General features: G+C 53.2%; 1 protein-coding gene across 2 annotated transcripts in view; it reads right to left on the reverse strand.

Moving 5' to 3' along the window:
* Nucleotides 1–27,625, reverse strand: part of CACNA2D2 (calcium voltage-gated channel auxiliary subunit alpha2delta 2) — a 210,582-nt gene that overhangs the window by 32,662 nt on the left and 150,295 nt on the right. For both annotated transcript variants that reach the window (XM_071439914.1, XM_071439913.1), the window contains exons 4-5: nt 10,807–10,866; nt 133–177 (exon numbers count right to left, since the gene is read on the reverse strand). In XM_071439914.1, coding sequence (XP_071296015.1) covers nt 133–177; nt 10,807–10,866 — 105 coding nt within the window. The remainder of the gene's footprint in view (nt 1–132; nt 178–10,806; nt 10,867–27,625) is intronic.

The raw sequence follows: 27,625 nt of genomic DNA on the forward strand, positions 1-27,625 counted from the left end.
GCACAGAATCTGGTTACAGCTGTGACAAATGCTGTGCCATGACCCTGGTACCGTGCTGGGACAGACTGGTGAGGGGCTCAGCCCTGGGCCAGGGTGGGGCTGTGCCAGAGATGCCACAGAGACAGCACTTACATATTCAGTGTCGGCCTTGGAGTCGTAGTACTCGATGTCTTCCTCCTGCAGAGAAAGGGGAGAGCTGTTAGTGCCAGTCAAGGTCAGGGATGGGAAAGGAGTCCCTCCCCTCTCTCTTCAGCACCTCTCTCATGCTCCTGGCAGCCACCACCTTGCTGGGGACTGAACCCTCCCCAGCCCTGCTGTCCTTGGGACATGTTCAGGACCTCACATCCTCCACATCCACCCTCCAAGGACTGCCCATGGCCTGCCATGCTTCCCTCACTCATGACTGCTGCTGAGCCAGAGCACTGCAGGGCCACCAGCCCTGTGACAGTGACACCGGTGTGACCACAGCCCTGCACTGTCACCAGCTGCCAGCCTGTGCCACGTGCCCACAGCCAGGCTGCTTTGGCTCTGTTGCAAGCATCAGGAGCTACAGAAGAGCCAGGTTTAGGCAGCGTGGCAGGCAATGGCAGCACCCAGGCCAGCAGCCACCCAGGCCCCCAGCAGCACCCAGGCCCCCAGCAGCACCCAGGCCAGCAGCCACCCAGGCCCCCTCCCTGCACTGCAGAAACAGGGAGAAAAGTGTCCTTGCTTCCACAGAGAAATGCACGTCGTTAATTTGGGGTATTTAGAACCTATTTAAGCAGAAAGGTCTGCTTGGATTCCTCTTCCCAGAGTGTCAAGACGCGAGACAGCTGATAAAATTCCTGAAGAGGCAATTGGGAGAGCAGCGATGCTGTCACAACAGCATTCCATGTACCAGTAGAAAGGGTAATTAAAGGGCACTCAGAGCCTCTTCCCAGCGTGCCGGGACCGAGTGTGACGCCGGCACACGGGCAGCACCGTCTGCCAGTCAATCCCCATCAGCAGCCAAGCCGCCTTCCCGGCACGGCCAGCACCCTGGGGCGATCATTGCTGTATTATGGAACGAGGAAAGCGGGCTGGCCCCGAGCAGAAACACGGCCAAAGCCTCAATGGCACTGACTGCATCCCTGTGCTGCCTGCCCCTGCTCTGGACAGCCCTGGACACAGCCCTGTGCCAGGCACGGTGGCACTGTGACATCCATGCCAGCCTGGAGAAAGGCCCCAGTGGGGACAAGCAGCTCTCCGGGCAGCATCACCCGTCCCACCAGCCTGGCCCCACTGAGGGCTGGCAGTCACTACCCCTCACCGGAATCACCCTCTCAGCCACAAAATTGCTCCCCAGGGTGGCTCACGATGGCTTCTCCCGGCTTCCCAAGAGGTGGGAAAGCCCTGCAGCTGATCTCGGGGACATCAGCAGCAGGGGACCCTGGCAGGCTGTGCAGGTGTCTCTCCAGGATGGGGATTGCAAAGGGCAGTTCCAGCATCTCCCTGAGCAGAAGAAGATGCCCGTGGCTTCCGCGGGCTCTGCGACTCTTAGAGATTGAGATAAGGCAGCACCGGGAGGGGAAATAAAAAAAAAATAAATTGACGCAGCATCTTCCAATTTCTGCTATTAAAAAGCCCAGTCATTAAGGGAACACACTTATTAATTATCTGTGATTTGTTGTGAAATGCTGTGGGGTTTACAACAACAAGAAAGGAAAAAAAAAGAATTAATTTCCCTTCAGCTGGCCCTGCCGCGCCGCTGCCGGCCCCACACCCGGCCCGGCCCCGCCGTGCCCGGTCCGCGGCCATCTGCACTTCCTAATGAAAGGAACCCCCGAGACCCGAACACAAACCAGCTAATTTCATGTTTAATGATCTTTAATCAGGAGTGAGTGTGACTAACAACGGCCATCCAGAAGGTGCTTTGTTATTCATTTTATTTGCCGTTGGCTCCTCGGAAAAGCTCGGTTCCCGCTGCTCCCGCAGTGCAGAGGGCACGAGGTGATGATGCTCGGGCAGGACAGCCGCTCCCTGGTCCTGCTTTCCCTGCCCCAGCGCTCCCACGGCGCAGGGCACGGCACAGGGAGCAGAGATCCTTAAGGATGTCCCTCCCACTGATTCCCCCAGGGATCACAGAGCCCTTGCCATGCCCTCTTTCAAGCCCTGACAACCCCAGGAGCAGCTGGTGAGATCTCAGCCACACTCAGGCTGTGGCTGAGGTTTCCACGTGTGAGACAGCACCTGTGGGACAGCCAGCACCAGCATGGCCCTGGCCCTGAGATGTGCCCTGGTGCCAGGCTCCAAAATCCTTGCCACAGCCCTGCTGATGCTGGGTTTCTTTCATGGGGTTCAAGGGAGACTGGGGGAGCTGGCAGGGCATCTGTGTCTATTCCAGGAAGGAGGGAGAGAGCCCTCAGAGATGCTCTGAAAAGATGCCATGAGTGTTTCAAGAGGCAACAAGGGATCCTACAATTTCTGCTCCCTAATATTTTTTTAAAACCACATTTGCCTTCTTCACATAATCCTCTCCTCCTCTGGTCCATGTTAAACTCAGCACCAGGTCTGTGTAAATAGCACTGGTATTTCTAGAGCCTTTCAGAATAAATACCAATAAAGAAAACAAGGGGGTGAAGACGTCAAGGGATTTCAAGGCAAAATATTGTCCCTGTCTCTTGCAACCCAGCCTGCAGGAAGCACACACTGGTTCCCACTGCAGGGGAGGCTGACAAGGAGGAGCTGCTGCTCCATGATGTGTTAACCACTGCCCATTTGCTTGCAGCTAAATTGCCAAGTGCCCCCTGCACAATGGCACTGCCTGGCTGTGTCACTGGTGGGTTATTTCAGCTCCTAAAGTGCAACTCTCAGTGCAACACTAAACCCCCAGTGCAACACTCTGGGAGCTCAGTGCAGTCCCAGACTGATCTGAAACTGTCCCTGCAGCCATGGCCCAGGCTTCTCCAGCAAGGCCACCAAGGAACCACCACACCTGCACCAAACCCTTGTGGTTCAGTGTCCCTGGGCAGCCCCTGGCCAAGGCTTGACCCAGGTGGCACCTCCTGGAGGTGGCCCTGGGGATGCTGCAGGCCAGAGTCTCCCCAGGGACCCTGGCTCCTTCCTCAGCCCCTTGAGCTCTCCCCAGGTGCCCTGTGCTCCACACCTTCACTGTTTTCACACCAAAACACCAAGCAAAAAGCTGATTAAAAATCCAGGCTGTGCTCTTCTGGAGAGCTGCAAGCTGGAGCCTTGCCAGTGGCACAAGGGAGGACCCTGCTCTGGCACCCCCTGACACACCCCAGCAGAACAGGCATGAGACAATGCCCAGGACAAGGAGGGGCACACAGGTGCCTCAGGTGGGTGGTGAGGGGCACTCCCGCCCACAACCCCTGACACAGCCCTCTACAAGCATCCAAATAGATATTTTTTTTCCCTAAAACAATTACAGCAACTAAAAATAATGCTGAGAATGTCAATGCTCTGTTATTTCGCTGCAGCCTGGAGATGTCTGGATGGAGAGGTGCTGGCCCAAGCCTCCAAGTCAGCGACCCAACGAGGTGGCAATCAAACTGTGTCACACACAGAGCTGCCACCACCCTAAAAAACCTCAGCTCCCTGCTCCAGCCATCCAGCTGGAGCACACAGCTGGCAGGGACACTGCAGGAGGGCTATGGCTCGCTCTCCCCTGTAGAGCTTTCCTGTAAAATCACCTAATCTGGCTAATCCCTCTCCTGAGGACCTGTAGGATCTGTAGTACTCCACAGGATTGCTCACTGTAGTCCTGTAAGGGTCACCCTTGCTAATCACATGCCCTGGGGATGCTGCAGCTCCCCGGGGCAGTTGTGCAGGCAGATCCTGCTGCAGCACATTGATTTCAGTCCCTCTGAGCCTCTGCCTGTGGGCTTCATTCCTTTGAGCAGCACAGGTGACCCCTGTGGTCAGCAAATCTCTTTCAAGACTTAATTGGCTCTGGAAGAGCCAAATCCTGCAGCAGTTTGCCTTCAGGCAGCTAGGGGGAACTCGGGAGGGTGGTGAGGAAGAAAAGATGGATCCCAAGCTGGCACCTGCCTGTTTTCCAGTCACTGGATGGAGCTGGTGGCAGAACCAGCACCCCAGGGCACAGCTTACCCGTGTGGGGAAAGCCAGGTGACCAGAGCTGTGCCTGGTCAGACCCGTGGGCAATTCAGTGGGTGGGGAGAGCAAGCAGGAGCTGGTGTGCCCATACAGCACTGGGGGCTCTGCTCACGAGCCCACCTTTCCTCTGCCATCAGCACTTTGAGAGGACAGTGAGTATTCAGGTACTTCTTCATGTCCCTGAACTGTTAAGCACACAGAAATAGCAACAGCTTTTGCTTATAGTTGCACCTTTCATACAGAGACATCCTGCAGCGTGTCACAGAGCTCCTGCAGCCTCACACCTGTGCTAGGGCAGCAGGAGCAGAGCATAAGCAGGGACACACACGTTCCCACCACGGCATCACCCTGCCAAGCCCTCTTGGGCCACCCCGTGGCTGTCCCTGGGCACTGGTGTGCGCTGGTCAGTTGGTTGGGGCTGCAGGTCTCAGCAGGGGAGTGCTCAGCCTGAGGTGTCTGAGCCCTGCCATGGGCACAGCAGTCTCCTGGCTGGGCAACAACAGAGCAAAGAAAGTGTTCCTGCTACACCTGCCATGGGCTGGTGTGAGGGCCACAGCCAGGAACACGCTCCGGAGGGGCTGGATGAATTCCTGGGAGAAATTCCTACCTGCAAGCACAGCCACACCTGGCTGTGACTGGTAGGGGCTGAACCTTTATTTCCACTGGCTAGAGCTATTCTTGTCCATATGCACCACAATGAATCCTTTCCTAGTCCCCAGAAGAGGACAATATTCGTGGTTAGCCCCAGCCACCACAGGCTGCTGGACAGACCAAGAAGGGGTCTGGTGGGGCCCATCCTTCTCCTGCAGCACTGTGAATTCCCTGCATCCCATCCACCATCAGGGGCCATACACATTACCCAGGACAGGTGGAAACAGTCATCATAATCTGCCTTGGCATCTGTTTTTTAAAAGCAATTTCCTCTCCCTGCCTCTCTGACAGAGCCGGGGAAATATTTAAGTGACCTGTCAACAGTTTTTTCATCTCCCCAAGAAGATGTTTTATCTGATCACACCTCTCCAGCTATTCCTCTTTACATGGCATCTCCTGTCTGTCCTGCTCCTCTGAGGCTGCCTCGAGCGAGGTGTGGCTGCTGCTCCCCTCCACTGCACCCGGGTGCCCCAGGGGGCCAGCACACACAGAGGGGCTGCTGGAGAGCCCCTGCCCTTCCAGGGATGGGATGGGATGGGATGGGATGGGATAGGAAAGCAGCACTGAGAGGAAAGCCAGCAACCCCTACACCAAACCATCATAGTCATGGAGAAGCCATGGATGGCACAGTGGCCTTGCAGAGTGGGGGGGTTGGTCAAGCCCTCTCAAGCCCCATCCTTGGTTTTCAAGAGGGAACAGCATCGACACAGGGGTTTTGTGAATGATTTTCTTGCTCTGCTTTTGGGCCAGACTGGCGCTACAGGAGCAAGGTTGGTGCTATAGCACAGTAATTCTCCGAGCGTAATGAAAGCTGACATTATATCAAACACAATAAAGACTCTCAGCTGATGGAGATCATTCCTGAACACACAAACCCATTAAACTGAAAAAAAAAATATCAATTCTACACACTCGCCAGCCAAAAGAAAATGTGATTTGTTATCTAAAAGGGGGTTATAAACACAGCTTCAATGCACTTTCTGTGCTGTAATGAAAACTGGGTTTGAAATGGCAAGACGACTGCAAATTAGAGTATTTGATTTTATTTTCTAACTTTTTAGGTAAACCTTCTACAAGGGCAAGTGCAAGGTTACAGTGACAATCTTTCTGTTCTCAGCCGATAAGTAGGATCTGTAATTAAAGGAGGAGAAAAATGAAAGGAGGATAAGGAGCTGGCGTTCACCCTTCTGGTGCTGCTTTGAACACAAAGCCCTGCCTGCATGGCTGTACCCAGCCCACGGGAGCAGCTGCTGGAGCCCACACGTGGCATGGCATGGCATGGCATGGCATGGCATGGCATGGCATGGCATGGCATGGCATGGCATGGCATGGCATGGCATGGCATGGCGCAGCTGCTGCTCCCCCACAGACACACACCCAGCAGTGCTGGGTGGAGCAGCAGGATGGGGCAGGATCCTGCACCTCGAGGGATGTGGCTGCATTTTTCTTCACAGAGAAAAGCAAGACACAACTTCCCAAGGATATTTTCTGGGAATCGCAGGGAGGAACCTCAGAGAAAGAAAAAACAATTCTTATCTCATTCTCTGCTCCTGTGTTGTGCCAAAGTAGAATGCAATGTGGAGATTGTTTACCCAGAGTGATGGTGTTTTGTTTCCTTGGCCTGTCAGGGCCAGGTGTGTGTGCAGACTGTAGGTCAGCAGACAGTTGCAAGGTTTTGTTCAGTGGAGTTGAGTGCTTGTGCAGATTCAGTTTAGATGCAGCGCAATATAGAATAATATAGTATAATAAAGTAATTAATTAGCCTTCTGGTATCAGTGGAGTCCTCCTTGTCATTCTTCCCTTCGTTGGGGTTGCCTTGCTTTTCCTACAGAGGGATGCAGCTCCCAGGGCTGTGTGGCCGTGGCTGGGTACCCAGCCATGCTGCCATGTACCTCTGCTTATCCTGCACCTTTCCTGGGCAGTCAGGAGCACTGTCCCTGTTATTGCTCCTGTCCATCCCCATTTGGCAAACAGCAATCCCCTTTTCCCTGGAGTTTCATTTCTAATGGAGCTTGAAATTATCTGGGCTTTGTTATTCCTCATGTGCTTGCAGGCAGGGTTTACAGATGGAGGCAGCAGCATGGGGCTGTCCAGCACTTGTGATCCCCCTGCCACCTCCACAAATGTCACCACTCCCCAGAACCACCCAGTGGTTAAACCCTGTCCCCAGCAGCTCCTACATCCACAGCTCAATGTATGGCTATTTTTCTTTTCCAAGGAAAAAGGGCCTGCTGGGCTCTGACCCTTCAAAGGGCCCTTTCCAATGTCACAAGGTGGGGAGAGGTGGGAGGCAGAGGGGCAGCAGGCAGAGGAAGAGGGGAGCTTCCCAGTATAGTGATGGAAAATGCAGTGAGGAAGGAGACTGGGAGAAAAACAACACTAATAAACATTTTATGAAGCAGAAAATGGCTTATAAAGAAGTCAACTTTTAAAGGCAATTTATGTAATCCTGCCAAGCACACATAAACGAAGGGATGGATCTCTGCAGTACTGGAGTGTCCCCTAAAGGCACAAATAGCTCTGGCAGCCCCAGCAGACCTGCACACGGCGATGATGATGATGATGGTGATGATGATGGTGGTAATGTTGGCCTGGGATGCATTCTGTGGCTGGCAGTGCAGATCTGCACCTCTGACAGCATCCCCCAGGTCAGCATGGCCCCCACTCCCACACACTGGGTGATTGTGGGACACCTGAGACCCTGCTGATGCTGCTGGGATGGGGCTGAAGGTCTGGAAAAGAACCCAAGGAAAACTCGTGAGGAAAGCAGAGCACCCAAATGGAAAAGAGCTGGGAGAACATGGAGCTGGTGGGATGTCTGACAGGCCACATGGCAGCTTGTCAGCGAGGATGGATACAAAGGATGGCAGCAAAAAACTCAGCATGACCTTTCAGCATTTTTATACTACTTCTATTTCTGCAGGTCCCTTGCCCAAGCAGGGCAGCAAGCAGAGGATGGAAACCTGAAAACTGCATTGCAGGGTGGGCTGGAGTCCTGACACCTCTGTTTGCTGCTGGGTGGTCAGCACAGGGCAGGCTCAGAACCACTGCCACAGCCAGAACTGGGGACATCCAGAGCAGGGGGCCAGCCCTGATGTGCCTTGAAGGACAAACCCTCATGGCTCTGCACAGAGGGGAGCCAGACTATCCCAATGGATCTCTGAATGGAAGTCTGTAGGCCAGAAGATTCTCACTGGGAAAACTGCAAATGGGGAATTTTCTGTTTTCCTACCATACAGTGCCAGGTGGGTACCATGTCCCTTGGTGGGAGCCCACTCTGGCAACAGGACCCAGCTCTCACCTTTCCAGAGCTCTACCAGCCTTCTCCAGTGGGTGAATGTGCATCCCTGAGAGACCCTCACAGTGCAGGCAGGGAAGGGCACGATCTCTGCCCACATCCCTGCCCACCATGCCACTCTGAGCTGCCACCTGGCCCTGGAGTAAAACAAGCTGGAGGGAACTCATGAGAGTGCTCAGAATATGGGTGACCTTGGGGCCAAGGGTACTTTTGACCAAGGAAAGTGCCCCATATCCAGAAATGATTTGGGGACACAGCCCAAGCTTGGCACAGCTGGTAGACATGAGGGTGGACGAGCACAGGGAGCAGGGATGAAGCAGGACAGGATGTAGGGGTTGTTTAGGGGATGTAGGGATTGTTTACTGGGAGGCACTTTGCAAAGCCTCCTGAGGTGGGAGGCTGAACTCAGCTCCAGAAAGGCCAGCTTGGCTGGCATGTAGCTGGAAAAAAGCAAGGAAATCAGAAAACAGCAAGGAGAAAGGAACTTTCCCCGTAGAGACGGCTCGTGAGTGATGGCTGGCAGCAGCTCCCAGCCGCTCAGGCTCTTGCTGCTGCTTCATTTTCCTCTGGACTTCCATAGCAACCCATCTGCAGTGAGGTTTAATGGGGCTGCCATTAGCACTAATGCAGTGCAAACACTCAGCATCTGCCGGCGCCTTTGGATGGAAACACAGAAATAACCACGCTCGCCGCAATCTGTCACCGACTCCAGCGCGGGGCGAGGACGCGACACGCTGGGAGAGCAGGGGAGAGCTGCAGCCAGCAGGAACGAGCTGCTGGTGAGAAGGGAGGAGAGGAGGAGCTGGGATGCTGTGCTGCTGCCCCTTCCCTGCCTGCTGTGGGGGCAGCTGCAGAGCCAGGGTGAGCGGTGCTGGCACTCGGCTCTGATCCTGCCCGGCCATCTCGAGGATAAAGGGCAGGAAAAGGAGGCACAGCCCCAATGAGATGCACAAAGCCCCTTCATCCCTCTGCTCTGCTCTGCTCAGGAGCTGGGGCTGTTGCAGGCAGGACTGAGGCAGGCAGGGCTGATGCCCAGCACCCTGGGGGCTGTGCACAGAGCTGGACCAGTCCATCAAGTGTCCCAGCCAGGCCTGGGCTGTCCTGATAAAGCAGCGCTGAGCTCTGCGGTGACGCATCACTGCACATTGTTTCTGGGTGACTCGCTCCTAATTACCTTGATTAAGTGGTTGCAAACAGTGCTATTAAAAATATTTTTTTTTCTATGAAAGTGGATTTCTGAAAGGTTTGTGCTGTGAATGGCAATATGAGCCAAGAGCTTCCCAGTGCTACAGCCTTTCCCAGCGTGTTTTGTGTCCTGCCGTTATTCCCCTGGCAGTGGAAGGCAGCCAGGTCTGGTTGGAGAAGGAGCTCTCTGGGGCTGCAGAGAGCCCCTGCAGCAGGAGCCCATCCCTGTGTTCCAGAGGATGAACAAAAGCCCCAAGCACTGCTACAAAATGCAGTGACCTTGTGCCCACCCTGCACATGCCCCGGTCACAAGGCATCCAGCCCTGGGTGCCAGCCCAGCATGGGTGCACAGGGCAACTACAATGTCCCTGGGGGACCCACAGTCAGGCTTCAGGTGTGCTCAGGGATGTTTCCTGACCCTGGAGGACACGTGAGACTGGGTCAACACTAGGGATGAAGATGCCCTGCACTACTCTGAGCTTTCCTTGGGAGCCCCGAGCCAAGGTCCTGGTGGGGCACCAGCACTGGTATCAGCAGGTGCCTGCACCCAATCTCATTATCCTCTTCACCTCCTCTCCACTGGCCTCTTGGGAAGAGCCCACAGCAATTCACCAGTGCTTTCATGCAGACAGGGAGACCCCTGTGAGCTCATCCTGCTCCTTGGGTGCCCATGGGACACAGAATCACCCACCCTCTTCCACCCCACGCTGCCCACATGGCAAATGAAAGCCAAGCAGGTCAACCCCTTGCCTTCTCTTTTGTTCCTCCCATCTCTTCCTCTCTCCAGCAAACCGTGGTGACCATGAGCTATGGCAGGAAGATCTGTGTGAGCAGCAGCAGCTCAGACTGTGAAATACCCCCCAAAATACAGCATCATGGCCTGGCAATGGGGCTATCCCCAGGCTGTCCCCTCAGAGGATGCAGGAGGTTCCTCAGGGCTGGGCAGGATGCCATCCTAGCCAAGAGGAAGGGGCTGGGTGGCTCAGGAGTATTTTTTATTTCAGACTCCATTTGCACTGGGAGAAAAACAATCTTTCCTTCCTTTTGTATTATGGTTATAATTTGAGAGCATTTCCAGACAGAATCCTTCAGGTTCCTGCTGAGTGCTATCACCGCCAGAATTACAAAGTCAAATGCAATCATTAAACCCGCGTCTTCCCTCTCCCAGCCCAGATTGCTCCTTCCCCAGGAGCAGCCCCCACCGCAACTGCTGGCATGTGCCACAGCTGAGCCACCGCTGCTGTCACCCAGTGCCAGCCCCCCCAGCACCAACCCCAGCGGTGCCAGAGCTGGGGAGAGCGGGAGCATCCTCAGCCCCCACCCCTCACCGCTGAGCTGTCACTTCAACCTTCACCTCCTGCCTTCTCCTGGCGGTGTGTGCGGGCTGAGGCGAGGCTGCAAACGAGCTCCAAATCGCTTCATTTGCTCTCATTAGCGTGGCAGGCGCTGGGGCTGGGGCACGGCACAGCCAGCGGTGACTCACGGAGGGGACACGAGCGTGGGCAGGGAGGGATGGCACAGCGACTGCCTTGGCACAGGGGCAGGGCTGGGGAGGCTGGGGTGCCATGGAGCCTTACCCGGATGTTGTCCTGCCAGTGGTGAGCCTTCTGGAATTTCTCCGCCGCGTTGGCAAGTCTCTGCAAAACAAGTGGGAGAGGAGGAATGAGCCCAGGGGAAGCAAGAGCAACCAGGCATTGCCCACTCCAGCCCAGGAGCATGGGTGCCACCCCAACACCCAGCATCCCCGCCTGGGGGTTCCTGCAGCACCCTGGCACCCCTCTGCTGCACGGGCAAGGGGGCAGGAGGAGGCACGGGGGCAGTAACCTGGGAGGGTGCTCCAGGGACAGGGAGCCAGTTTGTCCTGCTTGCTCCTGCCTTTCCTGGGGCAAGCCCCTATCTCCAGAGGAACTGCTGCCATTTGAACTCCTCAGGGCTGAGCCACTGCAGCTTGGCAGCTGCTCTGTGCAGAGCAGGGCAGACTCTTCAAAAATCCCTCAAAACCCCTTCAAAATGTCCCAGTGCTGGGGTCCAGAGGTGCAATGGGCTGCCCAGCCAGATTTAACCCCTTTGTACCCCATGGCCACACTGGGGTAACCAGAGGAAGCAGGATTTGCCAGAAGCAGGATGGGGCGATGCTCAGCACCAGGGCACCCTCCCTGGATGCTCAGCCATGAGACTCCTCACCAGCACAGAGGGTGCAGCAGGGCAGGGCTGGAGACTGGGCAGCCCCTGGGCAGCACTGCAGTGCCTGGAAGAAGCTGCAATCTGGCCCTTTGTGGAATCAAAGGGGATAAACAGGGTGAGAGCTCCAGGCTTTCTACAGGATCATCTCCACATCATTAAGAAAATAAAGCCAAGAGCAAAACGAGCAGCCCCAGGCACCCTGGTTTGTGGGCAGCTGCCTGGGGAGCTGCCTGCCAGGGCTGCACAATCTGATCAGCACCAAAACCCAGCCAGAGGCGACCCTGAGCCAGCCCACAGAGCCCAGGACCACCCAGACCCCTGGGTGTGGGACACTCACTGCTAACAGGGGCACGGGGTCATGTCTGCTGATGCCACACTCAGCACAGCCTGCTCCCCAGCAGCCATGAGCTGGGCAAGGCTCCCAGGGATGCACACTGCCAGCTCCCAGCCCCAGGGGCCAGTCTGTACTGGGCTAACAGGCCATGAGGCTTTCCAGGCTGCTGCAGTCCCCAGAGGGCTCCCTGGAGAGTTAGTGGGACACAGAGCAAGGGAAGATGTACCCACCCTGCAGCACAGGCTCCTGCCTCGCCTGCTCCTCACTCCCTGCAGAAATATTTCCCTGGAGGGGATGGACATGCTCTGCTCCATGCCAGTGGTGCTGGCAGCCAGAGCATGGGAGAGAGGCGAGCCCGGGCTGCTTTCACACACTGAACTGGCTGGCAGGAGGAAGGAGCACTGACAATGGGGTGACATCTTGGGTGAAATAACAACCCCAAATCACATCTTGGGTGAAATTACAATCCCAAATCACTGCCTGGGCAGCACCACAGAGATTCACATAATGAACTCAAGATTCCCAGTGCTACACACACGACTTCCACACCATGAAACACAAATCCCAGGATAAAAAAGCATTCCTTTGCTCATCATGTGGCAGGCTGGTGGGAGCCCACAGGGGCAGCAGTGAAGTCCAGTGATATCCCTGGGAAATTATTTCCTATAAGAGCTATTAGAGCACCCACACACAGGAGCCCTGGGCACAACCACAGGTCACAGCTGCTGTCCCCACTGTGTCCAGCTTCTCCAGCACTCCCATCAGCACACAGGGATGCAAAATGTCTCAGCCTTTCCAACTGGATGCTCAGGGGAAAGGAAGCCCCCAGGTGCCACAGTGCCCCCCTGGCCATGCAGGAGAGTGGCAGGCCCAGCCCTGGCAGGGTGGCTTGAGCAGGGCTGCGGCAGCAGATGCTGTATTTCTGTGAGCATGGAAAGCACAGGCACTCGAAAGTAAGGTGAAAGAAATCACAGATCTGGCCCTCCCCAGCCTGAAAATGCAGCTTGTTCTTATCAGATGCAGGGAAACACGAATCCATCACTGCATAATCTCAGCACGTACTGCTTGAAACTTTCCTGTTTAATCTTTTCTCTTTCTCTTAATCTTGATTTCTAAATCAAAGTGCTTGCTTTCAGTGGCCAGCATCCAAGGGGAAAGATCAGCTATCAGCTGAACATTGAAGCAAAATCCTTATGGCTCCAGTGGCAGGCAGAAGGGAATGAGAAACAACACGTGGCTAGACAGAAAAGCCAAGTGATATGAATTTTCAGGGCAGTTTTTCATGGTCTCACCTGCACAGCCATATCCCTGCCCCCAAGAGCTGCCTAGAAAATCCGTGGCCCAATTCTGTACCTCATCCCCTGCAAGCTTTTGTGCTCTGTTTATATATTGAGATGGCTGATTAAAGACGAGCATTTATTCTGAGTTGCGTTTAAGGCAGTGGTGATGAAATATGCATTTTTCTGTACTTGATAAGAGTGTGTTTGTTTATTATGGGCTGGGGTAAGATTTATGGACATCTTTAACTATTCATTGCCTTGTGCAAAGTGCCTGGAGGGTTGCAAATGGTGCAGTAAGGGACGGCTACACCCAGGAACGACACCTCGACAGAAGATATTTTTCCTCTGGAAAATGTCAATTTGTCAAAGTCAAACCAGACACAATTTTGGTTAAAAAAAATAAAAAAGGAAATCCAGATGTTCTTGTTTGATAAGTAGCAGGAAGGGGGGAGCCCGCAGCAGGATGGCACAGCCACAGCAGGGTGCTGTGCTGGCTCCTGGCTGCCACTGGATATTCACCCAGGAGAGGCGTCCCCAGAGCCCTCCAGCTGTTGGTCCTGGAGCATTTTCCTCACTGAAGACATTTCAGTCCCGTGAGCAGGATGTGACTGGGAGGGAGAGGAGCCAAGCAGGCAGCCAGCATTCCTTCCCCTGCAAAGGGGACAGACCCAGAGTGTGGGGCTCCCATGGGAGCAGTCCCATCCTGTCACATCCCTGACTCGTGCTGGAGGGAGCCCATCCAGCCCTGCCTGGAGATGGGCTGCTCTCAGGAACAGGGTGGGGGATTGTTGCATTCAGGATCCTCCAAAACTGTGCCAATAACAACCCCTCCAAGGGGGCTCTCTGGGACAGCAGCTCCTGGAGGTGTTTGTTAGGGCAGGGTTTTGTTGCTGCTCCCCCAAACCCCACTGACAGCTCCCCAGGGAAGGTGATGGGTCTGCCTGGAGCCACACACTGCTGCAGGACGTCCCCATTAATGCCAAATGAGTTCATTATGAATAATGTTATTGTGATCAATACTGCTCAAGGATTATTTCTAATCCTTAATAATGATTAAACCATTATTTTTCAAGTGTTACAGATCAATCAGAGCAGCTCAAGGTGTGCTGCGTGCAGGGACTGTGAGATGCCCAGGAGGCAGGTAGTACACTGGGGAGCCTGGCAGGGTACAGGGCAGTCACCAAAACCTCTCCAGATTTCAGACCTGGGGTTGTCAATTGTGGAGTTCAGACAGCAATAAAAAAATAGAGGAATTATCAAAAATAAAGCATGGCTGTGAAATACCTGCAGATTTCCAGCAGGCTGTGGTGCAGAGACTGCCCTGGCACTTTAAGGAGCTCGGTTCTTTCCCCAGAAGTCACCCAGGGCTAAGGACAGGAGATTTAGAGGCTGAAAACACTGAATTGAAACGACTCTGAAGGTCATGAAAGGCCAGCAGGAGATTTGCAGGGGATTGGTGTCTGGAGATCCCGACAGACAGCGGGCTGAGTGAGGGGGAAGGTGCTGCACGGGCTTATTGTGCCCCAGACTCATTGGTATTCCACATGGAGCCCCTCTCTGCTCACCAGGGCTGGGCTTCAGAGCTCCCTGCCCTGCCCAGCAGCTCTCCAAGGAGCTCCTCCCAGAAGATGGGCAGGAAAGGAAAGGGTCAACAATTTGGGTGACCATGTGTCTGCCCAGAGGATGGCAACTCCAGACACATGGCTGCTGCTTTTCCCTGGCTTTGCTGCAGGGCCTTGCTACTCACCCCACCCTGAGCACGCTCACCCACGTGAGCTCACCCCCAGCAGCAGCTTTTGGGGACAGCTGGTCTGATGGGGAAACTGCTGGGAGTGAGGAACACTTGGAGCAGCAGAGCTGGCACAGGCAGGGACCATGACCTCCCCTCTAGTGCAGGGACCATCCCTGCTGTTGGCATCCCCACTGCTTGAGGGGCCAGCACTCTGGAGGATTGTCCCTGATGGAGCAGACACCCAAGGGTGATGCTCAGCTCCTCCTTGCCACCCCTCCTCTCCCATCACACTTGGGGCTATCCTGCACTGCTCTGATATTTTTACACAGGCTCTTTCCAAAGGAAACTGGTCCAATGATTTACTAAATCTCTTCTCCCAGCCCCACCATGGCAATAAGCATGCCCTGGCTGCTCCTGCCTCAGTCAGATCAGTGGGTTTAACTTGGGAAGCAGCAGAGCAGAGCTCAGGGAGGCCAAAGACCAAGGCTGGATTTATAAAACAGGATTACAGCAAACACTCTGCAGAAGGAGACTGAGCAGCCCTGTGTGACAGCAGCTATGCCACCCCTTGTGTCCAAGCCTTCACACAGGTGCCCCAAGCCGATGTGGATGCTCCTCAGGCAGTCTGGGATGGAGTTCCTGGCTTCTCCCCACAGCCAGTGTGGAAGCCCAGCCATGGCCCATCACGCAGCAGCTGTGTGTGCCTAGGGATGTTTGCTCCAGGGAGAGCCACTCCTGCTAAGCCTTCCTTTAACTCCCTCAGGGAGGCTCTTATCACCCTCATCACAGCGCCTTGCCCAAGGCTCTGAATTGCATTAACCTCCCACAGCCTAGCACAGGCTGGCAGGGGAGATCTGTGCTGGAGATTCAAACAGCCCTGTGCTACCAGGAGAGGAGTGCCACACAGCATCCCAGCTGCAGCACTCCTCCCAGGCAGGAAAATGCTGGTGAGAGGTTAAGGCAAGAAGGTGAAATCAAACACACATGACAAAGCCAAGGAACTCGAGCCCCAGGCAGGAACATCCCCCAGGAGCTGGTTTTGCAGCTCTTCCTCCTCCATAATGAAGGAATGAGGATGGCACAAGCCCTCTCCTCTGGTACCAACCCCTCTTCCATGGACTGGGCACTCTGAAGCCTCACCTGTTACTGCAGAGCATCTGGAAAGGCAAAAGCCCATTCCATGTGCTTCACATGTGTCCATCCTCCCTGCCTGCATGCAACAGGGCAGGGGGCACTTTCTCATGGTGCCACTCCTGCCACCAGCTCCAGGGTGCCTCCACCCCAGCTCTCCCCCTCACCCCCAGCACATTCATGGAATTCACCCCTAAGCAAACCCTCCCAAGAGCGTGCACATCACCATCCAAAAATGATCAACCAGCGACAAAAGACAACAGCCCCCTTACGTACACAGAGGGAATATAAATCTTGAGTAAACACTGTAAAGCAGCGAAGCATCTCATCCTGTAATAATCTCCGAGACAGTTGATCCCAGGGCTCTTATTACCCCCCCAGCCATCATCTGAAATCCAGTCAGCAGCAGGCTCAGCCACGGCTCTGTATTGATCACAGAGGCAGCTTCAAATATGCTGCGGCATTTTTCTTCCAAAGCGCTAACTTGTTTGTCAATAACTCCCTTGGCTGTGCAGGAGGAGAGGGATGGATAGAGCCCATCTCTCCCTTCTTGCACCTGGATCCAGCCTGGGCATGAGGGAGGATGGGGCTGCAGCCAGCACTGGCTGCTAATGTTCTCCTGGGAGTGTAAATAAGCCCCAGGGATGAGCAAAGAGCACGTGGTAAATCCTCCAAGGGCTCCCAGACCTCGGTTCTGTACCAGCTGGTGTTCATTGCTGGGGTCTGGCAGGGCAGGGAGCAGGGACACCTCTGCAGAGCCAGCCCTGCCAGCAGTGAGGTCACAAGTGCAGACCTGGAGCTAAACCAGAGCCAGAGCTGCTGCAGACCCCATATGGGGCAGTGGCACAGCCAGCATCTGGCACTGGGGGCCTGGGATGAGCCCCAGAGCCACAACTTCTATCATTTTTACTGAGCACCTCAGTAGCTCATGCTCTGCAAGCCAGCAGCACGTGGCTCTTGTTCCCCTGTCAGCATTTCTTCTCCTTCCACCATCCCAACAACCACAAGGAGGGGAGGAGTGAAACATCCCAAGTAGAGAGGTACCAATGTCTTTGCAGAGATGGTGAAGAAAGGGAGAGTGTTGCTGCTCAGGGTGTTTCTCCCACCCCAAAATATTGCTCAGGTCTCCAGAAAGGCTTAACTTTCCACAAACAGCAAAGTACCAAGGGCAAAAGGACAGTGCAGAGAACCAGGCATCATGCAGCACAAACTGTGCCTGGTGCTCTCTTCAGCTCTGCTCCTCTTGCAGAAAAGCCTCTCTCTGTCCCCCTTCTCCTGGAGTTCCTGTGCTCCATGAGGCTGCATACTTGCTTTCCAAAATCACAAGCAGAGAGCAGCCCTGCCCCTGCTCCCTGTCACCCAGGAGGGGAGGAGGAGGGCAGGGGCACTGTGCCCTGCAAACCCAGGGGACACTTGCCCCTGGGGACCAGCAATAGCAAAACCTCAGCTCAGCTGCTCAGGCCCTCCTTGGCTCCTGCTCCATCCCTCCTGGGGGAGGAAGGGCTCACGCCAGGGTGCAGGATCTGTCCCCACCTCCCTCAGCAGTGAGACAGAGCTGTGGGAGGCAGGATGGAGAGATGAGGCCAGGAACAGGTGCAGGCAGGCTTGGCCTCTCTCACTGTCCCTCTCCTCTGAGTGGAGTCAGCAGAAGGAGCATTTGGCCACACTGGCATTGCCTCATCCTGCATGCTCCTGCCTTTCACCCTGGACATATGGCAGCAAACTTTGCTCTTGCATTAGAGATGACTTTAAACAGTACTGCTAAATATCATCATGCTCAAGTCCTGCTGGAATGTGCTGCTGTCAGGCTTTGGGATGCAGGTGGTCCCTTGGGAAGCCAAACCAGGCACACTTGCCTGCTCTGCTCAGGATATGAGAAAAATCCTTTTCCTACATCCCTTTTGCCACTCATTTGCATCTTCTGTATCTGATGGAGAGGAAAGCAGGGACCTCTGCTCTGAGATCCCAACATTCAGCCAGAGGAGAGCCGACCAGGAGCAGCACAGTTCTCCAAGCTGTCTATGCCCAGCACTTTAAATCGTGCTCATTTCACACCTCTGGCTCTCTTTTGGAGCACCAGCTCACAAGATGAGCAAGGCAGAGAAAGCCCAGTCTGTTCCTGATGGAAGTTCCTATCATTTCCACAGCAGTCGGACCAGTAAAAGTCTAAAATTTTGGCTGTCAAAGAAAAAAAGTCTCTCTTGGGATGAAGCTGGAATCTTGCCTCCCAGGAGGTGCTGAAGAGCTGGGGCATGCCAGCAGCACCCCAGAGGGATGATGTGTCACTGGCCGGGCGCTATTTACAAATCACGAACGGGATGGGGCTGCTGTGGAACATGCCTTGAGCTGTTTCATTTTTCAGCATCAGTCTCATTACATGGTTATGACCATGGGAAGATGCCAGAAGCTCACATCCCAGGCAGCAGACGAAGAACTTAAAGTTACAACTTACTTTATAAGTTTTTTGACCAATCACACAAAGCAAAAGCACATTGACAGTAGTTCTATCCAATCACCATAAGCACATGTACCTTTGGTTAAAACAATGCTTGCTTATTTTGAATACAATACTTGTAAGCCTTAAAACACAACGCATAGAGCTCTATTATTAAGCTTCAACCTTCCTAATATCTTGCTAGATAAACTTTCTGTAGCTTGGAGAGATATTCTAGACAAGCATTAATACACAGACCATTGTTCTATTTGTCCTTGCTTTTCTTCAGTTTAAATAATTTTTCTGCTGACCAATCTCACGGCTGCTGCTTAGCCGTAATCACAGTTCTGCTGTCTCTGAGGCCTGCCTTTTGCAGCTTTCCCAAAACCCTCTGATTTTGTGGATTCCCACATGATGGATACAAACCACCTGAGGAACATGACTCCAGAGTTGTTTTTTGGTTGGGGTGGGACAGATGTGTCCCAGCAGTGTCAGGGCTGTCCCTCCCAATCCAAGCCCCTCGGTGGTGGGCTCCAGGCTAAAAGCCTGGTGGGGGCTGCTACCCACAGCTCTTGTCATTGCCTGCTTTGGCAGGGTCCTGCCAGCAGCAGGGACGGGGCAGGTGAGCTGCTGGGCATAAACACTGCATCCTGGCACAGTGCAGCACATCTGCCAGAGCTCTGCCACGACTGGAAGGGCCTGGGGACTCTCCTGCTGGGTGACAAGCAGCTGCTTGCTGCACAATAAAGTTTCAGATGACTAGAAATAATTCAGGTCAAGATGCAATTGCTGGAAGGGCAGAGCTGGGAAATGTGACAGCAGGAGATTCACCAAGCTGTGGAGGAGGAGATGGTGCTGCCCTGGGCTCCTTCCATCTCCTTTGCTCCCATGCCAGTGTGCTGTGGCTCCCATGGGGTGGGTGACTGGAGGGACATGGCTCCCATGAAGGATTTCTGGAGACAGTCCCTTCTGGCAGGGGGTCCCAGGGCAGGCTCAGCTTCTGCAGTGTTGGGAAGGGCCAGAGTGTTAGTGACAATCTCAGCCCACTGCTCCTGCCCCATCTCCTCCCAAATATACTCCAAATAGTCAAACAAACAGTGCTCCCTAAACCACACTCAAATATCCTGTGGACCTCCTGCTACGATCATCAAGAAGGACTTGTCACAGTTCAAAATCCATTACAATAACCACAAGGCATTTCAGCAGCAATTATAAGAGATAGTTGCACTTAAAAATCAATTTTACTTAGAGCTTGGAGGAACAGGGTTTTTTAAAAATAAAGGAAAAAAAGAAAGGAAGTGATACAGCTTGTCAATTGGGCAGGAGAAGGAGGAATTTCCCTGGCCAGGTCTTAGCAGCCAGAGTCTTCAAAGAAAAAGAAATAAATCCTTCCTTATCATTATCCTTGTGTATTTTGGACAAATAAGTTCCACATGAAGATGAGAAATTGTTCAAGGAGTGGCTCACCCTTCCCTGTGGTTCCCCACATGGTGCCAGCAACACAGAAGCTCCTGTGAGGTGCAGGAGGGCATCCCTGAAAACCCAAAATGCAGCCTGCATCCTGGCAGGCCCCTGACTCCCTGCTCCATGGGCATGAAGCCTTTCATGCCTTTGAAACCCTCCCCTTTAGCTCTCTGCCTTTCACTCAAGCAGAGGCTGTTGAAAGTTTGCACTGGAAACCACTTACAATCGATTTATTTTAAGGCATCACCTCTGGCTGCGCTGTGATGTGCGAGCTTTAAAAAGCGCTCGTTCATTATCCGCTGCTGCAGGGATTTCCGTGTGGCACCCCCGGGGCTGCCACAGCTCCTCTGCTCTCGAGTTTCTGGGCTAAGGCAGATCTGCAGCGTGCACTGATTCCCACAAGAGTGCCCCAGAGTACCACCACCCACCCCACAACCCTGGCAAACCCACAACACTGCCGCGCTTGAAGCCCTCCAGGGACACATGTGACATCTTTCTGATGTTCTCCAGTGCCATCAGCCACTGTCCTGCAGCCTCAGAGGGGCTGGACACACTGAGCACTTATTCAGCCTCCACTGCCACTGGGATAGGAACACAAGCAGAGCAGTTGACATTGCCAGTTTTTAATGCCAAAAAAAAAAGCAACTGCAATGCAAAAATTCATAAGAAGGACATTTTTAGTGGTATTTTGCTCTAAAAACAAGGACAATAGCTGGAACCAGCTTTGTTCAAACTTTCAGACAAACAGCACAGAAGCCCCAGTGGCTCCAGGTGAGGTGGGGAAGTTTCAGGGAGGTGGAAGGGAGCAAGTTCAGGAGGCCACCAAATAAATGGCTTTTCCCAATGTGAAAGCTCACAGTGACCTCAACACTCATTCAGCTCCCCCTGGCATGTCCATGGGGCAAGGGGCAGCCTCCAGGCTGCCAGGACCCATCCTCATCCCGTTGGGACACCCTTTTTTGAGATCAAAGTGCTCACTCCCCTCTCCTGGCCCTTCAGCCTCCTGCTCTTTGGCAAAGCTCAAAGCTCCAGCTCTTCAGACCTCAGTGCTCTTTGTCAAGATGTCCAAATGTGCCTTCCCACTCCTGTGCCTTCTTATTCAAAGCCCCAAATCCTTGAATTTCCCTTCAGTCCCCATGCCTACGTTGATGTTTATGGACCACTGGACAAATCCAGGCTATGCTGATGGAGCAGGATGGTTGCTGCTTTGCTTTTGTCTTCCATTCACCTATTCTCTCTTGTCTGGAGCCTAAAATTTCAGTATTGTTCAACTCTGCATTTTTACAGCCCAGCAAGCTCCATTTATGGCCCAGCTTCCTCAGTTACAATGGAAGAAGGAACCACACAGAAGAGAACAACCACCATGGATGCAAGGGGGTCTGGTGTACTCCACACCAAGCCCAGCCCCTGGCAGATGTATCCACTCTACTTCCCCATTTTCTGGTTTACACAGACTTCTGATGTTACCAGTAACATAACTTGCCCAAAGAACTTCAATACAGGCCCTCTTCTGACTCCCTTATAATCTCAATTTCTTTCTTTTGTTCTTTCTCTTTGCTCATGCAAGGAGAGCAACTCTCATTGCCCACTGCAAATCTGGCTCCTGCCTGGCAGAGGTGGTGCTGGGAAGTGTTGATGCTAACAAAGCCCCTGTGAGGAGAGCTCAGCTTCCTTCCCCTCCTTCAGCAATGTGACTGCCTTCCATTCCCTTGGGGAATAAACAGAGACCCAGGTCAAGGAGAAGGACTCAAAGCACATGTCCTGAAACCAGGACAACTTGCCACCACACACATTTCTTAGGCTTTGTCTTCATTAATTCTGCCCGAGACATGTGCTCACTGCAGAGCAGCCCCTGAGAAGCCTCTCCCTTCCCTGAGGTACGTGGCTCCAGGATGGAGACCCCACAACCCTCCTTTGGGGTCTGTGTTTGTGGGGAGAATCCTTCCCAGCTCAGGCTTGCCCTGTGCCAGCGCTGGGCTGATGCAGCAGCTCCCCAGGGGAACCTGCAGTGCCCTTCCACTGTCCTGCTCCAGGAACATGTTTTGCTGTTTCTGTTAAACCCAAAATTCAAGGCAACTTGACACTTTCTGTTTTAAAGACCGAGGTGGGGGAGGAGAAAGCATGGAGGAGCTTCCCTAAGGGAAAAGCCATCAAGTGGAACAAGTTTTCAACAACTACACGTTCCTTGACCTTTTCCACAGTCATATATTTAATGTTTCATGGATGGATTTGATAAAAAAAATTAATAAAATAGATTTCATTTTTAAAAAAAGGTCAGGACATGTGTTACAGGGAAAAACTCATTTAAGTCCCTACCTGATGCTGAAGAGCCCTCCCCTGCCTCCCAGCCAGGGCACTCTAGCCCAGGCATCTACTTCCCCACCTTTCTTTTCAACATATTCAGGGTCTGATCTCTTCTGGACTTTCCCTTCCCCTTCTAGACACGGAATGAGGTACCATAAGCATTAGAGCTGAGAAATGCTTGGGAACCACAAATATTTGGTGGGATGTTGCACATGTAACTTGGAGAGGCAGACAGAGAGCTCAAATGTGGAGAAAATGCTTGTCCAGCCTCCAGCATAGCTCTTCTACCTGCAGCTGCTCCACCTTGAGCCCAAAGTTCTCCCCAAATATCTTGGCAGATGTTGAGGCTGCAGCCATGCTGAAGCCATGCACAACATTTGCACTCTCTTGTCCATCATTTCATGGCTCCTGTACCCACCCCATGAGCATCACCCCATGGATATCACATCCCTCATCCCTGTGGAAATGAACATGGATCCCATCTGCTGTGTCTGAGCTCAGACTTGTCAAGAGCAAGCAAAGCAAAGTAAATTCCCCAAGCACAGAGCCAATTCCTGCTGATCAAGATGTTTTAAAAAATAAATGGTATTTAATAGCAGCTCCATCCTGGCTGGCCCAGCGGATGCTCCCAGAGACTCAGAAACAAAAGCAGCCTGGATGCTATGGACATTTCTATTATTAAGCCCACTCTGCAATTAGAGCAGAGTTCTGTCCAACCTCTGCCTCTTTTCACCATTCCCTCAATTTTTTTTTATTCCTTAAGAACAAAATATTATTCATCAAAGTTTGCAAAAAAAGCCTGCGAATGGCTGCGATAACATCATACTAAGTTATTAAGTGGTGACAATGGGGGACAATTACAGTATATAGTCCATTATACAGCACTGCCGTTGGGATGAATCAAAGTAAAACACCCTGTGAATGGTGAGGAGCTTATTAACAGGAACATTGGTGTGCCAGAACATAATACCTGCATTCAGCCTCAGAGCTAGTGCTGAGCTGCTGCTGGTGGGGACTGTGGAGGAAAGTGGAGGAAAGGGCTGGCAGCTCCACTGCACTGCTCGAGGCATCAGCCCCATGGATTTATCCTCAGTGCTTGAACACAAAGGGCAAAACCTCAGTCCTGGGCCATCAGCATGCAGTGTCTCCCCCTCTAAATCTGCTTCTGGGAGGCTCAGAAGATTTTTGCAATGGCTCAGCCAAGCACAAGCAGACAAGGATTTCCCTCAAGTCCCACTAGGATCAGGAGCATCCTCTCTGTGCTCACCAGCACCCCAGAGGGTATCTCACCCCTGCCTTTTGGGCAAGGAGGGTTCCACCACTATCAGCAAGCCTTTGCAGGTCCCACTCAGGGGTGTTGGGCACATCCCAGACTCCCTTCACCCATCACCTGAGGCTGCCCCTGGCCTGCAGCAGCAGGTGAGGAGGCCATGATGCTGGGGGATGCGTGAACCAAATAATCTGTGAAAATCCTCTTTGTTGGGAAGGGAAACAAGTAAGCTGCATGCCTTCTTCCAGAGCTCAGCAGCAAAATTTCCAGGTTTGGGTGTGCTCAAGGACTAACCTGTGGGAAGAGCTGGTTTTATGCTCTTACTCCCAGGCTCTGCAGCCCATTCACACCTGGGTACAGTTCAGATAGGTCCTGTCCCTTCCCTCTCTGCTGGCCTGAATTCTTGCCAGTGGTGAAACCCTGCTCTCCTTTGCCAGTGCAGGGTTTCCTGCTGCTCCAGCCGCTCTGGCTTGCTCCTTCTAAGATGTTATTTTTACACTTCCCTTAAAATACAACACTAAGAGAGGCTTCTTGACTATATTAACATTAGGAATCTAATCAGCAATCAGACAGCTCATAATTTTCTGATTAGCTCTGATTATACTCAATCTTTAGGAATGGAAAAAAAAAAGAGGGAAAGAGGAAAAGAAACTTAGAAGGAAAAATATAAAAATATTCTCTGCTCAGTTTTCCCACCCTGATTCCCTTGATGAGGCACAGAGTCATGGGAACAGCTCTGCTGCTCCCAGCTAAGAAGGAACAGTGGCACAGCGACCTGCCAAGAGTGTTGGTCAATAACCTGGTGCTATCACACTGCTGACCTTCATCCTTCCAGGCTTGGCTGGGATACTGTCCTTGAAAGGGGCTGCTTAGGGAATGGAGAAGACATCAAGAGTGCCAGAGCTGCTGACAAACCCAGAGGAGTGTTGTGAGCTCTGCTCTCAGGCAAACATCTCCAATAATCTGCTAAAAGACAGGCAAAATAATGCCACAGAGAAAGGAAAGGATGTGTGTGTGTCCAGCTGGCTTCAGCCTGGAGAATGGAACCTCTCCAGGTGATGACAGGAGGAGGAGGCTGAAGAACTTTGTGAGATGAGGTCATGGCCACACACCGGCTTGGCGGGAGATGATTGGTGCTTTGTGGCAGTCCAGAGAGAAAGATCCCAAGGATTCAGGATCTAAGGGCTGCCAGAAGGTGGGAGGAAAATAAGCACATGGCCTGAAGGTCCTGGGCAGGAGCAGAGGATGCCCCAGCAGGCAGATTTACCTGCAGACCAGGCAGCAGGAGCAGGAATGGCATCTCCTCTGAGCATCTCCAGCATCCTGCTACAGCAGGGCTTTTGTGAAGGAGGAGAAAGGGATATCCTGGTGCTGAGCCTCACAGCTGCAGCCAGGAGGGAGGAAGCTGAAGAACATGCCAGAGGAAGGAGATCTAAACCAGCCCCTCTAACAGAGTTAATCAGTCCCGTGCGCTCTGTGTAGGAGATTCACTCCTGACTGCAGCAAGCCATCAGCTGATGCTGTGAAGCATGAGATTTAATTATTTGTATCATAGCCATTGCCTGCATAACTACAAATGATATTAATGGTGATAAAATTGTCCAGCTGGCTCTTCCAACCCATCACCACCCTGACTCACTGCCTCCCACGGCAGGGATGTGCTGCCTCGCAGGGACCGCGGCACAGCCGGCGGCAGAGCCCATCCACCCAACAGACACCATCTGGAGTGACCATCCCATGGCCACATGGGGTGGCTGAGCACGGAGCACGTGCTTGGTGTCTGAGGAGAGCCCTGGTAATGAGAGGTGCTCTGTCAGAGCACTGCCTGGCTCTGTATTTGCAGCAGCGTAGCTGAGCCTCTGCAGAGCTCACGCCTGCTCGCAGGCTGGGCAGCCCCTTCTCCCTCCAAACTGCTCCAGGGCTGCTCCTCAGGGGTGCTGGCAGAGCTGCCAGGGAAAGCACTGCTCCTCACCTTGGTCAAACCAAATGGGTCACAAAGATCTGCACTAAGCAATCAACCTGTGAAAAACCAGAGTACAGCGAAGTAGAGTAGAACAGAACAGAACAGTTCAGGTGGAAGTGACCTGAGGTAATCATCTTGTCCAATTGCAAGACTAAGGGACACCTGCCAACTTTAAATCCAAAGAATTCAACTGTCAAAGTAAATGGCCTAGGTCAGAGCAGAGCAGCCACAGTGCTCCCAGCAGTCTGACACCACTCTCCTGTAGAACTCCTTGGCTGAGGTCTCCAGTCACTTTTACCATGACTTCAAAGAAAAAAGCTTGAAATCCCCACTTGAACTGAACTGTGGAGAAGGAGAAGGTGCAAACACCCTAGGGCTTGGCTCTCCCAACATGCTTCACCATAGCATCCCAAGTGGGCAACATGGTAACCCTATCCCCTTCCAGCCTAGCAAAGCAGGTGAGGCCCAGGAGGAGGCTGTACCCGCACTGGAGATAACAACAGAGGGGACTGATCCCTTTCATGTGCTGGGACTCAAGCCCTGGTGTCTCCCATGGCAGATGCAGTGCTCAGCACCCAGTGGGACTCTCTTATTGAATTATCTCAGTGCACACACTAAAACCCACCCCAGTTCCCATGAAGAGGTGCCCCCACTCCCCACTCTGGGTAAGTCTCCTCCTCACACTCCAGCCACGACCACAGAGTTCTCTTTCATGAAGCGACTGCCAGAGCTGTAATTACTTTGAGGTGACCTCTAGGAAAAAAAAAAGTTCAAGTTTAAAAAGAAAATCTCTCTGGTTAATGCTATGCAAATTGCCAGCAAGGCAATCAGGCTGACTTTTAAACACTGGCCCCTGTCGAAGGGCTCACAAGACAGTCTTATTGTCTTGCTATCAATTTGCATCTCATTACCCACAAAGCACCTCTGGTTGGAGGTAACCTTTGGGGAAGGCACTGCGGGGCGAGGAGCCAGGGGACACTGTGGTCACTGCTGTGTGCAAAGCTTTCCTGTGGCTCAGCACCTGAAATGCCATGGGTGAGGGGCCATGTCACTGCCAGCCACCACCTGACACTTGTACCACTTCTGCCACCTGCTCTGAGGGCTCTGGCATGGCTGTCCCATGGACACAGTCACACTGTGTGTCCTTCCCACCGGCCCCCCTGGTCCCCAGAGGCTGAGCCGTAGCAGTTTGTCTCCACCTGGCTGATCAAGGCCATTCAAAATGGTTCTGAGAGTCTTTGCATATCTCTGCCAACCCTCACCACCTTGGGGAGATGGTACCAAAATAGCATTTTTTGACAGGAAGGAAATCCGTTGTGTCCTTGTCCTCAGCCTGCTCCTGCTTCTTCAGCCTCCCCAGCCTGTGCTGCAGTCTCCCAGGTGCCTCCACCTTCCTCTCCATGCCCACCCATAAGGGGTGACAAAACCAAGTTCTCAGCAATCATCTCACCTCCATGAATCACTGATGTCCCAACTAAGCTGCCCTTGACATGCTGCTGCCTGGCCCCATCCCACGTTACTTGGCTGTACCCCACTGCCACCTGCAAGAACCTTTTGTTGCCCAAAGCAGAAGCAAGCCAGAGGTCTCCATGTCCCTTTTGTAAGGTCGTTCATCCAGCTCAAGCAGCCAGCATGGGGATCCTACCTCCAGGGTGCTCAGCCTGTGCATGCTGCCTTGGGTACCTCTGCAGCCAGCTCAGGCAGTGGCTGGGAAGCTGCCCAGTGCCAAAAGGACCTGGGGGTGCTGGTTGACAGCAGCTGAACGTGAGCCCAGATGGGCAAGAAGGCCAATGGTAACTGACTTGGATCAGCAATAGTGTGGTCAGGCAGCGACTGTCCCCCCACACTGGGCACTGGTGAGGCCACACCTCAAATCCTGGGGTCAGTTTTGGGCCCCTGATCACTAGAAGGGCACTGAGGGGCTGGATCATATTAAGAGAATGGCAGTGGATCTGGGGAAGGGTCTGGTGAACAGGTCCTGTGAGGAGTGGCTGAGGGAGCTGGGGGGGCTCAGCCTGAAAGAAAGGAGGCTTGGGGGACCTTCTCACTCTCTACAGCTACCTGAAAGTTCTAGACCTTGGGCAAGAAGACCAGCAGGTGGCTGCTGGTCTTCTTGCCCAAGGAACAAGCAATAGGACAAGAGGAAATGGCCTCAAGTTGTGTCAGGGCAGGTTTGGATTGGATATTAGGAAAAACTTCTGCACTGAAAGGGTTGTTAAGCACTGGAACAGGCTGCCCAGGGAAGTGGCTGAGTGACCATCTCTGGAGGGATTTAACAGATATATGTGGCCCTTGGGGAT

The sequence above is a fragment of the Agelaius tricolor genome, unplaced genomic scaffold, assembly GCF_023055355.1.
Source record: "Agelaius tricolor isolate 1412-34295 unplaced genomic scaffold, bAgeTri1.0.p SCAF_14, whole genome shotgun sequence".
Taxonomy (NCBI): Eukaryota; Metazoa; Chordata; class Aves; order Passeriformes; family Icteridae; genus Agelaius; species Agelaius tricolor.